Here is a 13,805-nt window from a genome sequence, read left to right on the forward strand (position 1 = left end):
AGTACACATTCAGTCAGTGTATTCACTAGAAATAACCGCACCGTGTGAATAGACGCTTAAAAAGGGGCCCATTCCCACGCCTCCGACCTGCACAGTCGATACCACGTGGCCTCTCATGTGTACATTTCCAATGCAGAACATGACTTCTTCCTGCTTTACTAACAGGGCCGAGATTAAGCTCCTCCCCATCCTGACCGATCACGTGACCTCCTTCGAACCACTCCTCCCCAGAGAGCAGCCAACGCCTTGAGTGCCTCTTTGGCAGCAGTCGGAGTAATGACGTCATGTCCCCGCCCCCGGCCGTTTTTCGGACCGTGTGAGCCATTTTGAGGTTAGTTGTTGGAGTGCGGGCGTCTAGAGCGGTTCTGTACAGGTTTGCGACGGTCACAGCTGTTATTTGTTATAGCCTGGTTTACTGAGACACATTCTTCCCTAGACGTCTGGGTTCTATTTAGATGGCAAGCTTTCCCGACTTTGTAAACGAAAATGAAATAGGTGAGTCCGCGGGCAGTCGTGCTCCAGTCATAGCGGTCTAGGGTAGTAGACGAGTGCCTGGCAATGGAGGCTGTGCCTCAGTCTAAGGAAAGGCTTCACTGTCTTCTCTATGAATTGTGTCTGTGCAGGCTGCATAGATGTAGTGTTGAGTTGTGACCCCATGACCTTTGCTGATTGCGTGTTGTATTTACTTGTCCTGTCTCATATGTATCTGTGGATCTATATAATATTTTCTCATACTGCAACTTTGCTTGGTGAATATTTATATATCCTGTATATGTTGTCATTTTGAGAGTATCACCTGATGGGTGTAGATGACGTCCTCCTTACATCTCTGTTAATATTGCATTATAATTTGATTTGATTGCTGTCTGTGTAGTCAGAGCTGCTGCCATTATAAACGTTTCCCATGTCTGCACTGTCCCCTCCCCCACTTTGTATGGAGTTTACTTCACCTATTTCTGCTTCTTGACTCTCGTCCAACCAAACCGCTTCATTCCCTCCCTTCCCCCTACCCACCCTCCTTCCTACCATCCCCCCCCCCCATATGACATATATATACACACACACTGTCACGTACACCCAGTAGTATCCTCCTCTGTCTAGGAAGTGAGATGTTCTAGGAGCCATCCCATCCCTTCATGGGTTCTTGTTTTTATTATACCGTCTTTATATATTTAAGTAATATCAATTTGTCATACATGACATTATTTACTGTGATACTCATGGGCCGCTGTTATTCTGATCTCTATATCTAGGTGGTTCTGGCACCCACAAGTATAAATAAATAAAGCCATGTTTGTAAATATTTTCCCTTTCAAGAAAGTTATTTAGTTTATTATGATCATTATTTATTTTGTTTCTCCTTCTTTCAGCAAGATCACAGAGCATTGGGGAGCTGATATCACAGACTACTCCATTTGAGCAGAAGTATGGCCGTGAAAATTGGACTGTGGCTTTTGCTCCGGACGGCTCCTATTTTGCTTGGTCTCAAGGTCATCGCATTGTGAAACTAGTTCCTTGGTCTCAGTGCCTTAAAAACTTGTGAGTTCTCATCCACTTATTAAACAATGTATGTTCTTGAGTAAACTGTAGTTCTAGGTGGGATGTCTTAGTGGTGACGAACGGAGAAGCTCCAAGACAAGCGGCTAATATATATATATACTGCTCAGGCCATTCTGTCTAGTGTCACTGCCTATATCGATGGCTGCATTTGGTTGATGTTTTGATATATTTTTCCTCCTTTTGGAATCTTGTAAGAGCGATGTCGTCATATTTAAAAGTTGATAGTTCTATATAATGTGGTTCCTTTGTATGCATATCTTGTAAATATCTGAACTTAAAGAGGCTCTGTCACCACATTATAAGTGTCCTATCTCCTACATAATCTGATCGGCGCTGTAATGTAGAGAACAGTGGTTTTTATTTTGAAAAACGATAATTTTTAAGCAAATTATGAGCAATTTTAGATTTATGCTAATGAGTTTCTTAATGTCTAACTTAATGTCTAACTGGGTGTTTTTTTTACGCAGCAGAATACAGTAGCAGCATAGTGGATGAAATTTAACAAATCTCATCCACGCTGCGTAAAAATTCCGTCCCGAAATTGACCCGCAGTGCGTATTTTTAAGACTGCAGCAAGTCAACTCCTGCTGCGGAAAGTGAATTGAGTTGCTGAATCTATCAGAGATGTCATCATCTCCTAACATTGTGAAAAACGTAGCAAAATACACACCATTTTGTGCTGTAAAAAACGCAGGAAATGGTGTGTCTTTTCCGCAGGGGAAAGTCTGCTACTTTCAACTGAATTGCTGCAGAAATTTTCTGCAGTAATTCCGTTGTGTGTGGACAAGCCCTTACGTTACCCTGCAGAATTTTAAGTTCACTGGTCCTTGTAAGGCCGGGCAGCATTTACAGTAGCCGTAAAGTGAATAACATTTAGAAAATCTCATGCCCACGCTGTGGAAAAAAACCAGCAAAAACGTTCATAGATTGACCTGCGGTGCAAATTTTAAATCCACTACTTGTCAATTTATGCTGCGTGTCCATTGCTTTTCTGTTGCGGGATTATCCCATTGAACTCGAGGAGGGTGAAAACCCAACAACAAATAGCCAAGTGTTGCGACTTTAGAAAAAAAAAATAGCTTATTCTTACCACCCGGGCATTGTCAGGCTTTCTCTTCTTCTTCTAGGCCAGCCTACTGGGATGATGTTTCATCCCATGTGACTTCTGCATGCGGTCACATGGGCTGCAGTGTCATTCCAGTAGACCGGACTGCGCGACAACGAAGGGATGCATCGCCAGTAACTATGAACGTTTTGTTTAGTTTTTTTTTCTAGTGCTGCTTTTCGCAGCAGAAATTCTGCCCGCAGAACTGACTTTTTTTTAGACCGATTGTGTTGCGGGTTCTAGGTTGGATACCCTGCATAGTTTTACACCGCGTATCCGACCCACGGTAACCCAGCCTAATACTGTGATTTTTAGCTCGTTCTCTGATTTTATTTTAACATGAAAATCCATTCTTTTTCAGTGCTGCTGGCAGTACAAAGAATAGTGTAAACTTGACAACTGGAAGACTATCAAGACAGAACAGTGATGCAGCACAAAGAAACAAGCCACAAGAGCATTCCATAGACTGCGGGGACATTGTGTGGAGTTTGGCATTTGGATCATCTGTACCAGAAAAACAGAGTCGTTGTGTGAATATAGAATGGCATCGGTTCAAGTTTGGTCAAGACCAGCTGCTGCTTGCTACGGGGCTGAGCAATGGGCGCATCAAGATATGGGATGTTTATACAGGTATCTCATATTTCATGTAACAGACAAGTTATATAGCTAGAGTTATTAGGCTTCTATAAGATATTTGCTGTTAATACATTGTTATATGAATTCAATACTATAGAATTTACCACTTAGCAGGCAATGTAAGTGAGCCATTAAAATTCAGAAGACACATGTAACTGTTAGGCCTGGTTCACAGTTTTTTTGGCTCTGTTTTTGATGCGGAAACAGTGCCCAAAAAAAAATCTAATACACCTCCCATCAATTCAATGGGAGGCGCTTTTTTTTCAACTTGTGGGGATAAAGAAGCGTCATGCTCGCTCTTCAGGCGTGTCTCTGACCTCCCATTCACATCACTGAGAGGCAGAAAGCTTTTTTTCGCAGCGTTTTTTGCCTGCGGCGCTCAACGGCCGCAGCCGAAAAACGCTGCAATAAAGGCGGCAAAGAGTCTGCAAAAGTCTGTTTGAACTGCTTTTCCTAGCCTCCCTGTTAAACCATAAATATTTATCACGGGATCATCACTACTGTATGTGACCAAACAATCGTTCGGGCACATAGTTTCATTACTGTCGGCAGCACATCCCTGTTTACACACAGATGTGATGCCGACTACCAACTATTTTAATTTTTTTTGGCTGCTTAAAACGTGATCCGCCAACAATCAAGCATTTGCTCGTTTGTCGGCTGATGGCTGGTTATGTTACACAGGCTGATCAGGAACGAGCTTTCGAGAGTTCGCTCGTCTGCCTGATCACGGACTATGTGAAAGGTCCTTAAAGGCATGGTGTTGCCCGAAAAACCTGTTTTTTTTTTTTTTACTAAACATTTAGTGTGTGGGTGATTAAACATTGTTCAAATTTTTTTTATTTTTTTCACAAGTCAGGAAATATTATAAATTATTTCTAATTTATAATACTACCCATTTTTGGTCACTAGATGGAGCTATTTCCCAAAATTGCAGCATTGCAACATTGGGTTAAAAGCTCTCGCTCTAGTGAGCTCTCAGCATCCCCCCCTCCTTTATCCTGGCTAGTGCCGGGATAAACGAGGGGTTTGAACGGTGTAACCTCCTACACTGTGTCGCCATTTTTTGAGCTAACACACAGCGTAGTAGGTTTACATACAGTAGTAAACACACACAAACACGAACATACATTGAAATCTCTTACCTGCTCCTGCCGCCGCGGCTCCCTCCGGCCCGTCCGCTCCGTTTGCTGCCGCTGGTCCAAGTGCACATATCCGGAAGCCGCGACTTCCGGTCCACAGGAAAATGGCGCCGGACGGCGCCAATTTCGAATTGGACTGTGTGGGAGCGGCGCATGCGCAGTTCCCACACAGACGCCGTACACGGAAGTCAATGGGACGGGAGCCGTTCGCAGTCCCTATGGGACTGTGGCTGCCGTATTCCATGTCTGTATGTGTCGTTAATCGACACAGACAGAAATGGAACAAAAAATGGCAGCCCCCATAGGGAAGAAAAAGTGAAAAAATAGAAAAAAGTAACACACAAACACACAAATAAATAAAAACGTTTTTAATAAAACACTAACATAAAACTGACATGAAAAAAAAAATTTTGGTGACCCTATTCCTTTAACCCTAATACTGATAAAATCGAAGTAAATCTAAATTGATCAAATTTGTATTAGGCTTAAAGAGGCTCTGTCACCACAATATAAGTGCCCTATATCCTACATAAGGAGATGATCGCTATAATGTAGGTGACAGTAATGCTTTTTATTTAAATAAAACGATCTAGTTTTACCACTTTATTAGCGTTTTTAGATTTATGCTAATGAGTTGCTTAATGCCCAAGTGGGCGTATTTTTACTTTAGACCAAGTGGGCGTTGTACAGGGGAGTCTATGACACTGACCAATCAGCATCATGCACTCCTCTCCATTCATTTACTCAGCGCATAGGGATCCTGCTAGATCCTTATGTACTGTCTTATACGTACACATTAACAATACTGAAGTGTTTAGACAGTGAATAGACATTCCACGGGATGTCTATTCACAATCTCTGCACTTCGTTACTGTTTCTATGGTAGTTACAGCAGAGGAAGCGTGATCTTGCTGTAAATGACTGGTTTCAACGAGATCACGCTTCCTCTGCTGTAACTACCACAGACCGTAACGAAGTGCAGAGATTGTGAATAGACATCCCGTGGAATGTCTAAACACTTCAGTATTGTTAATGTGTTAGTATAAGACATCACATAAGGATCTAGCAGGATCTCTATGCGCTGAGTAAATGAATGGAGAGTGCATGATGCTGATTGGTTAGCGTCATACACTCCTCTGTACAACGCCCACTTGGTCTAAAGTAAAAATACGCCCACTTGGGCATTAAGCAACTCATTAGCATAAATCTAAAATCGCTAATAAAGTGGTAAAAATAGATCGTTTTTTTTAAAATAAAAAGCATTACTGCCACCTACATTATAGCGCCCATATCCTTATGTAGGAGATAGGGCACTTATAATGTGGCGAAAGGCTCTGTCACCAGATTATAAGTGCCCTATCTCCTACATAATCTGATTGGCGCTGTAATGTAGATAACAGCAGTGGTTTTTATTTTGAAAAACGATAATTTTTGAGCAAGTTATGAGCTAGTTTAGATTTATGCTAATGAGTTTCTCAATGGACAACTGGGCGTGTTTTTACTTTTTACCAACTGGGCATTGTACAGAGGAGTGTATGACACTGACCAATCAGCGTCCTACACTTCTCATTGTTCCAGCCCAGCATGATCCACAGCACAGTGTGATTGTGCAGTGAAAGAAGTAAACACGCCCAGTTGCTAAAAACACAATACAGGCCCAGTTGTCCATTAGAAAGGCTCATTTGCATAAATATACTGATCATAAAACATCTGATTCTATCTAGGTTTAGATAGTTCAGCTAAATAAAGCTTTTTTTTATGTTTTTTTTTTTTTTTTTTAGTGCACAGTTCTACATATGTGATTATTTAAGATGACTTTAATAGTCATATTTTAATGTTTCTATTACAGCCAAAATACCTGGACTTGCCACAGTTCCACTGAACAGAACATAAATCACCATAGTTCATCTACGGGATAGATAGATAGATAGATAGATAGATAGATATATAGATATCTACATATCTCTCTATCCACCGCACAAGTAGTACTACGAACCACAAGTGTTTGCAGAATAATCTAATGACTGAGTGGTTACATGATAAACTTTTTGCGCTTACTGTTTGCAGGTTAATCTGACTGATAACCTAGACTGAAACTTAAACACTAAAGCGATTTCTCTTTACCTTGAGTTACTAACAACTAGTCACAAAAACTTTTGTATATATTGTATTTCCAATATCCCAGACCCCACCCATAATAGCATCTGTCATTATTTACCTGGAAGCTATAAAGGTTCGAGAGAAAATTAAGTTTTGTTTGCTTGCCTTGTAGAACAAGCACATGTACTTAGTGGAGATCTTAATATTAATTTTCTTTTTTTTTTTCCCCTTAGGGAAGCTCCTCCTTAATCTGATGGATCATACCAAAATTGTTAGAGATTTGACTTTTGCCCCAGATGGCAGCCTTATACTGGTTTCTGCTTCCAGAGACAAAACTCTCAGGGTCTGGGACCTAAAGGATGATGGTATGAAAACAAATGTTATAAGTGTGTTAATAAGTCTATGTATTTGAGGACATCTGAATGAGAAGTTGGGCATCAGTAAAAGGGTTTTCCCATAAGAGACCTGTATCACCTATCAACGTTTATTATATAAATGTCTGATTGCTGTTGACCCCACCGCTAGGACACTGCCAATCACTAGAATGGGGTTACTGAGCCCCCTCCCCACCCCCCCTCATTTTTCCCCACGGCATTCGAACATGCGCCCTGCCACTTCATTCAAAGTCTGAGTGACTGAGACAGCCGAGTACAATGCTATGACGCTTTCGTCAGCTAAATAGAATCGAGTGGCAAGGCGCCTACTTAACCGGCGCGCCATTTAAGTTCCTGCTCACTGCAGTCATCCAGTGAGGAGGAACTGGGAGCTTGGGGCCAGTGTTCTACTGATTGTTGGGGGCCCCTCACTATCAGATATCGCAGTTAGCTTTAATTCTAGTTTAGTGATTGGTTGCAATAGTTTTATTCTACTCCTTTCATATGTCTCACATTGTGAGGGCTTGACCTATTCCTATGCTTATTGGGGGAAAAAAAACAAGATGTGGTCAGAATAAATAAAATCCTATAATAAGTTAGTGTAAACCACTTCAGATATTCTGTCTATATTCTGCCACTAAAAAGCCTGCGTGTAGCCCCAAGAAGATGATGATATTTATTGAGGCTGGATATTTAATTTCTTGAGCTGTGGGGTGTAATTCCTGGCAGGGGTATCATTGCTTTAATGTTATTTGGAGGATGCAGGCCTAGTTATCTCTAGGCTCATTACTACTACAGAGGCCTGGGAAATATTTGTTTTGTTTGATCAAGTTTCTGTTGATTTTGTTTGTAATTCTAAATGTGTTGTTTTTAGATTCGCCTTTATTTAAAGTGTGGTTTGGTTCTTCTTTTAGAAATTGAAATAATGGACAGTTTTGTGACTCGTGTTTTTCAGGCAATATGATGAAAGTGTTAAGGGGACACCAGAACTGGGTTTACTGCTGCGTATTCTCCCCTGACTCCTCAATATTGTGTTCCGTTGGAGCTGGGAAAGCTGTAGGTTTCAAAGTTCCTTATTTTTATATTTTTATGTAAAATCAAAGCGTATTACATTTGCAATCATAAAATAAGATTGTGCTCAGTGTCTTGAATGATTTTAGCTTATTGATAAAAAGCCTAATGATGCATGATGGAACTTGCTGAAGGTGTAAGCTGGCATAAATAATCATAACATGCACTGCTTTTGGCAAGCCAATCCATTTCAGAAACCTGGTAATGAGTAATTGGCCAGAATCCATTCACAATGTCATCGGCCTCATACCTTGCTTTGCACATGCTAATATAATTAGGATTTATTCGTCTATAGCCTATGGTTCTGGAAATGCACATTGTATAGTAATGACATTGATATAATATTGCTTTGCCATTTGCCATATTTTAGATCATGACCCTACTGCTGTATCTAAAAGCAGTGCAGGGGCTGCTCCTGTAATCTACCATTATGGCGCCAATACATTAATACACATTAGAAATGTTGTTATAAGGAGCAGTTCACAGCTAAAATGTAGCCTATATGGATGTTGACATTCTTGTTTGTTAACCCAATGCTATTGTAGGCTGTGTGTTTTCCATAAGCTTCTTGCTTTCCCTGTCACAGGTGGTGGCAGCAATATGGGTGTGATTGAGGTTAAGTTGGCACCACACAAAGGAGAGCACAGTGGTGTTAGCTGGGCAGAGAGTGGCATCTCTGGCTACCAGGCTGGGGACGACTAATGCCATAGGACGAAGTAACCTTGCAATCGACTGCAAGGTGTACTGTACGTACGCAGGTTCTGGTTGATGTCCACTTTCTGCTTTTTCTTTCTTTACTTTATTTTTGCTGTTGTATTTTTTTTTCTATTTTCTTTTTATTTATTTTAAGACTAAGGTCATAACTGCTTTATTCTTTTATAATACTCCGGTTAATTGGAAGTTTCTATGAACTAATAAGATACTCCTGTTAGTTATACAATTATAGCCACTTTAAACAATGTAAATAACCACTGTTTCCTTCAACCTGGTATTCTAATGTTGGCAGTTGCATGTATAAATGGAGTGACTTGCCCCTCAGTATACGTTTTAGATAATAGAAATATTGTTTCTAAACCTATTTGCTTTTAAGTAAAATGAGGTGCTAGTTTGTGTATTGTTAGTTATTGTCTTGTTTGCCAAAAGTGTTTTCTTTTGGCTGTCAACTTTCTCTTTTCTTGCAGTATCTGTTTCTCTTCCTGGGCTTACGTTGGTGATTCAAGCCTTTTGTATACAAGTGAACTTATTCTCTCAAAGGGGGTACTACTGGAGTAACCATATGATAACTTTCTATTCTGTTTTATGTAATTATTTTTATACTTTCAAACATGGGTTGTAATGCAGAACCCAACTGTTATCTTGTAGTCTTTAAAAGCAAACTGAACTTATTTGTTTTTTATATTGTGAGTTTTATAGAACTTGCTTTTAGCTGTAACCTTTTAACTTGAGCTGATTATTAATTTTTTTTGTTTAGTTTTTGCATGCTTACTCTATGTAATGTTATCCCATTAATATACTGGGTATGATGCGAAGCAAGTAATTTAATTAGTAGTAAATTTTGTAGTACTAGTTTCCTAGATTGGCCTGTTCAAAGTTTCCAATTCATAGACTGTAACAACTGTCTTTTCCTTTTAGGTGTTTCTATGGGACATGGATAAATACACTATGATCCGTAAGCTTGAAGGACACTACAATGATGTGGTAGCTTGTGAATTCTCTCCCGATGGAGCTTTGTTGGCTACTGCATCCTATGATACCAGAGTTTATGTCTGGGATCCCCATATTGGGTCTATTCTATTTGAACTTGGGTATGTAAACCCTGAAATAACTTTTCTCATTATGTAACCACATTTCTTATTAAAAAGAATGCTCCAGGCAAAATCAGACATACAATGTGTTCTGCCTAGCACAGGGCCTGAGGAGGTGGTCCATGACACAGGGATTGTCTTTGTGTCTCTGTATCCTACACCTACCCCACATGTTCTGCACAAGGCGGCACATTGTATAACTTTTGCCCAGGGTATTCATTTTAAAGTTGTTACCCACATTTGTCCACCTTTGACATTGCCTGACCCACTGACTCCAGTCAGTGCTCTCAATCATTAATTTCCAAATACTTGTGAAGAAAAAAAACTAACTCATGGTACATATGTCTCAGATCCATTCCAAAGCAAAAATTGCTTCACGGTGTTACCTTTTTTTTTCATTTCAGGCACTTATATCCCCCACCAACACCTATATTTGCAGGGGGAGATAATGGTCGCTGGGTGAGATCAGTCTCCTTTAGCCATGATGGGGTACATATTGCAAGCCTTGCCGATGACAAGTAAGTTTTTTTAGTTTTTATTGCTTTTGAGGTTTCTCGTAGTTTGTTACAGGTCACATTTAAAGAGGCTTGGGCACACTAATAAAAACTGGTGTAGGGAAAGTTTATATTGCAAGGTTTTTGACATGTTCCTCTTGGCTGACCATTTTAATTTTCGGGGCTGCCATCTAATTTATAATCATGAATCCATGAAAAAGTTTATAATCCAAGAAAAAATGTTGGCAAAGTTCATATTTTTGTGCATTTATAATGCAACATTGAGACATTTTTCACCAAAACCCATATTTTATATTTTAAATTTACAACAAAAATCGGAACAAAAAATTAAATAAGCAATTTTATTTTGAATGGCAGGTTGGTTAGATTTTGGCGTATTGATCAGTCGTACCCCGTTGGAGTAGCACCTCTGAATAAAGGTCTTTGCTGTGCCTTTTCTACTGATGGCAGTGTTCTAGCTGCTGGGTAAGATATTAAATTATTTTTGCAAATATTCTTCACCTGGTTTCTTTGTTTTATAACATTCATACTACACTACCGAATAATTATTTGGTGTTTGTTGTGGATATGAGCTTTAAACATTCTCTTAATTTAATTTGCCGTCTTCTTTGACAGAACTCAGGATGGAAATGTACACTTCTGGGCTACACCCACTTATGTTTCAAGCCTTCAGCACTTATGTCGTATGGCAATAAGAAGAGTCATGACTACAAATCAAGTCCAGAAGCTGCTAGTGCCTAAGAAAGTCATGGAGTTTCTCTCTTACCAAATCATATAGAGGATTTTTTTTTTGTTTTCTACAAACTGGTTCTATTTGTTGATACTGGCAACCATTAATGCATTACAAGCTTTATGCTTTAAATGTTACAACATATTTGAATATATAAAGTACAGTATTTAAACCTTTTATGCATTTCTGATCACTCTAAGCTTTACCTGTGATTTAGGAATGTATGACACCTATACAAGCTATAATTGGAATGTGGACATGCGATTTGTACAACTGTGAAACTGTAAATATGTGTATGTTGCTATGTGTGCATTTCTGCTTAATTATCTAGACCTATTTTCTTAAGTATGGCTGGCTTGTATTTAGAGCATCTTTTATCTTTATGATAAAGCTATATAGTGTCTGTTGCAAGTTACTGTACACCTGGTGGTTTCATGGGTGGAAAGATATTGGGGGAGACTTATTCTTACTGTCTAAAATTTAGACTGCTTATAACTAGGCCAGGCAGGCAAAAGATATGCCAAATTTCTCACTCAGTGTGATAAATTTGGCGCATCTTGCTGGTCATCTTAGATACTTTTCTCTTTCTTATACCACCTCTTGGTTCGCTTACTTAAGACCAATATTTTGCATGTCACAGGGTATGTTCACACTGTTTTTTTCAGGCAGAAATTCTGAAATTTTTGCATGGAAAAATCAGCTCCGTTTTTAAGTGGTTTTTCACCACACGTGACTTTTGACACTTTTTTTTTTTTTTTTTTTAAGCGCTCCAACAGAAAGATGGAATAACCGCAAGCGTTTTTTTGCCAGCAAAAACAGTGTGAACGGGGCCTTATAAGTGCAAAACGTGTCTCACATAACACATAGTAAACCTGTTGCAAGACATGTACGCCATTTATTTATTTTTTGGCACAAATTGAGCCAGAGTTCTGGCTTGTGTTTTTGTTTTAGTAAATATCCTCCAGTTATCTGGATGCCTACACTTTTTTCACTTTACACTTCAGAGAAATAGAAGGTTCATAGATGTGTTTTCAATGTATCATTACTACACTAGACTATCACTCAAGTTCTAACTAGGATTGTAAGTGTTGGAGTTTATTAAGGTGTAGATTGTGCTGCAACATTTTATGTATGGGCCTGGGTGTATAGTAAAGGGGTCTATTTTGGTTAGCTGCCAAAGATGAGCAAGTTGTTCGCTGTTGCCTTTTGCTGTTTATTTGCACTTGCTGGTCTATTGAATGTATGCAGTGCTTATAATGCTAACCATATATTTGTTTGTTTTGCCAAAACGTCTATAAATAAACGCTTTTTAAAAAAAAAAAATATATTAATGTGTCTAATATAAATGTTTGCTTTTTGTGTAATTTTTAATTTACAAAGTTTTTTTTGCCTAAACTAGCAGTGGATCCATAAGAGGTAAGTCTTTACTTGAGGGTATATTCACACATGGCAGATTTGTTGCAGAAATTTCTGCAGCTGTTCCATACATGTGAATGTGGTTGTTTCTGCAGCATTCAGATGAATAGAACAGTCTCAAAGTTCTACAACTTATCCGCTGCATGTGCATATACCCTTAGCTCATTCAGACAAATTATTTTCACATCCGAGTGTAGAGCAGACAGCGCCAGGACTGAACTCTGACCCACTATAGTTAATGGGTCAATTTAGACGTCCATTTTTAGGGTTTTTTCATGGACCGTCTGTTCATGATGAAAAATCGCAGCACTCTTTGTCTGTTTTTTACGCAGGAACAGCCCATAGAAGTCATTGGGTCTACATGATAAACCTGAGGCCTCGAAGACGCCTTCAGTTCTGTTTTTCTTTTTTTCCAATTAAATATTTTTAATTCGTTTTAATACAAACAAACAATGACAAAAACATTTGGCGAAAATGTGTCCCCATAATAAAAGGAACGTGACAAATGAGGGCACAACCCAGGAAGCGCACACAGTACGACCGCCATCTGAGTAATCATAACGGGAAGGAGCATTGCTTAAAAGTAAAGGGAAAGAAACATACAATAATTCACTTCCTACACATCCTAAAATGCAAGCCATAGCATGTGAGCACAATCACAGGAAGCAAATGACCCCTCAAAGTAGATACAAGAAAGAGAGGGATAGAATGGAAGACAAACAAAAGCAAGGGTGAGACCAGGAGAGTTCATGGTGAACCTGGACTCCAGTTCTGGAAAAGCATGGGCAAATAAGAAAAAGCAGCTATGCACCTGATTAAAACCTGGGTGGGTCAAGCAAACCCCTCTGCACTCAGACAGTCCCCTCCCAGACGAAGTATCATGGGGGTGGATATGTACTGAGCATCAAGCCACTACAGTACAGTAGTGATCAATAAAACCTAGAAGCACTCCAATGATTCTTTCGAAATATTTTCAAGATAATTTTATTATGAATAATTCATACACGATATTCCTTTTCAAGCGATATTTCTTGGACGTTTCGACCTCACCTAGGTCTTTATCACAATCGCTGTAATAACATAACATGTACAACGTATGTAATGACATAATAAAATATAACGGACAACTGAATAGAGTAAACAAATGATATAAAATAGAAAAAAACCACACATAATAAACAATGTAAAGAGCAGACTAAGTCAGCAAAGCATATATATTGATCAATAATTCAACATATGAAGTAATGCATCAACCATGAGGGTTGTACAGACATGTATATACATTCATGCAATACAGTATTATAATACTATCGCATACAGGTAAGAATAAATTTTAGATTAGAACTGTCAC

At 39.1% G+C, this 13,805-nt stretch overlaps 1 protein-coding gene across 2 annotated transcripts; it reads left to right on the forward strand.

The window, feature by feature from the left end:
• Window positions 1–337: 337 nt before the first annotated feature.
• Window positions 338–11,805, forward strand: WSB1 (WD repeat and SOCS box containing 1). 2 transcript variants are annotated; one of them, XM_075852830.1, is made up of 9 exons: window positions 338–495; window positions 1,371–1,539; window positions 3,027–3,295; window positions 6,777–6,908; window positions 7,873–7,973; window positions 9,621–9,793; window positions 10,198–10,311; window positions 10,666–10,773; window positions 10,924–11,805. In XM_075852830.1, exons 1-9 carry the CDS (start codon window positions 456–458, stop codon window positions 11,084–11,086), a joined length of 1,269 nt encoding a protein of 422 aa, XP_075708945.1. In that variant the 5' UTR covers window positions 338–455; the 3' UTR covers window positions 11,087–11,805. The 2 variants fall into 2 exon arrangements, with proteins under 2 accessions (XP_075708945.1, XP_075708946.1); XM_075852831.1 differs by lacking the exon at window positions 338–495 and adding an exon at window positions 1,090–1,140.
• The last annotated feature ends 2,000 nt before the right edge of the window (window positions 11,806–13,805 follow it).

Source organism: Rhinoderma darwinii, chromosome 2 (assembly GCF_050947455.1).
Source record: "Rhinoderma darwinii isolate aRhiDar2 chromosome 2, aRhiDar2.hap1, whole genome shotgun sequence".
NCBI classification, from domain to species: Eukaryota; Metazoa; Chordata; class Amphibia; order Anura; family Rhinodermatidae; genus Rhinoderma; species Rhinoderma darwinii.

Bases quoted from the DNA above. Each gene is read 5' to 3' on its own strand.
- WSB1 (XM_075852830.1), top strand. From the start codon at position 456: ATGGCAAGCTTTCCCGACTTTGTAAACGAAAATGAAATAG. The intron at 3,296-6,776 runs GTATCTCATATT...TTTTCCCCTTAG, and splicing joins GATATGGGATGTTTATACAG to GGAAGCTCCTCCTTAATCTG. The intron at 6,909-7,872 runs GTATGAAAACAA...CGTGTTTTTCAG, and splicing joins CTGGGACCTAAAGGATGATG to GCAATATGATGAAAGTGTTA.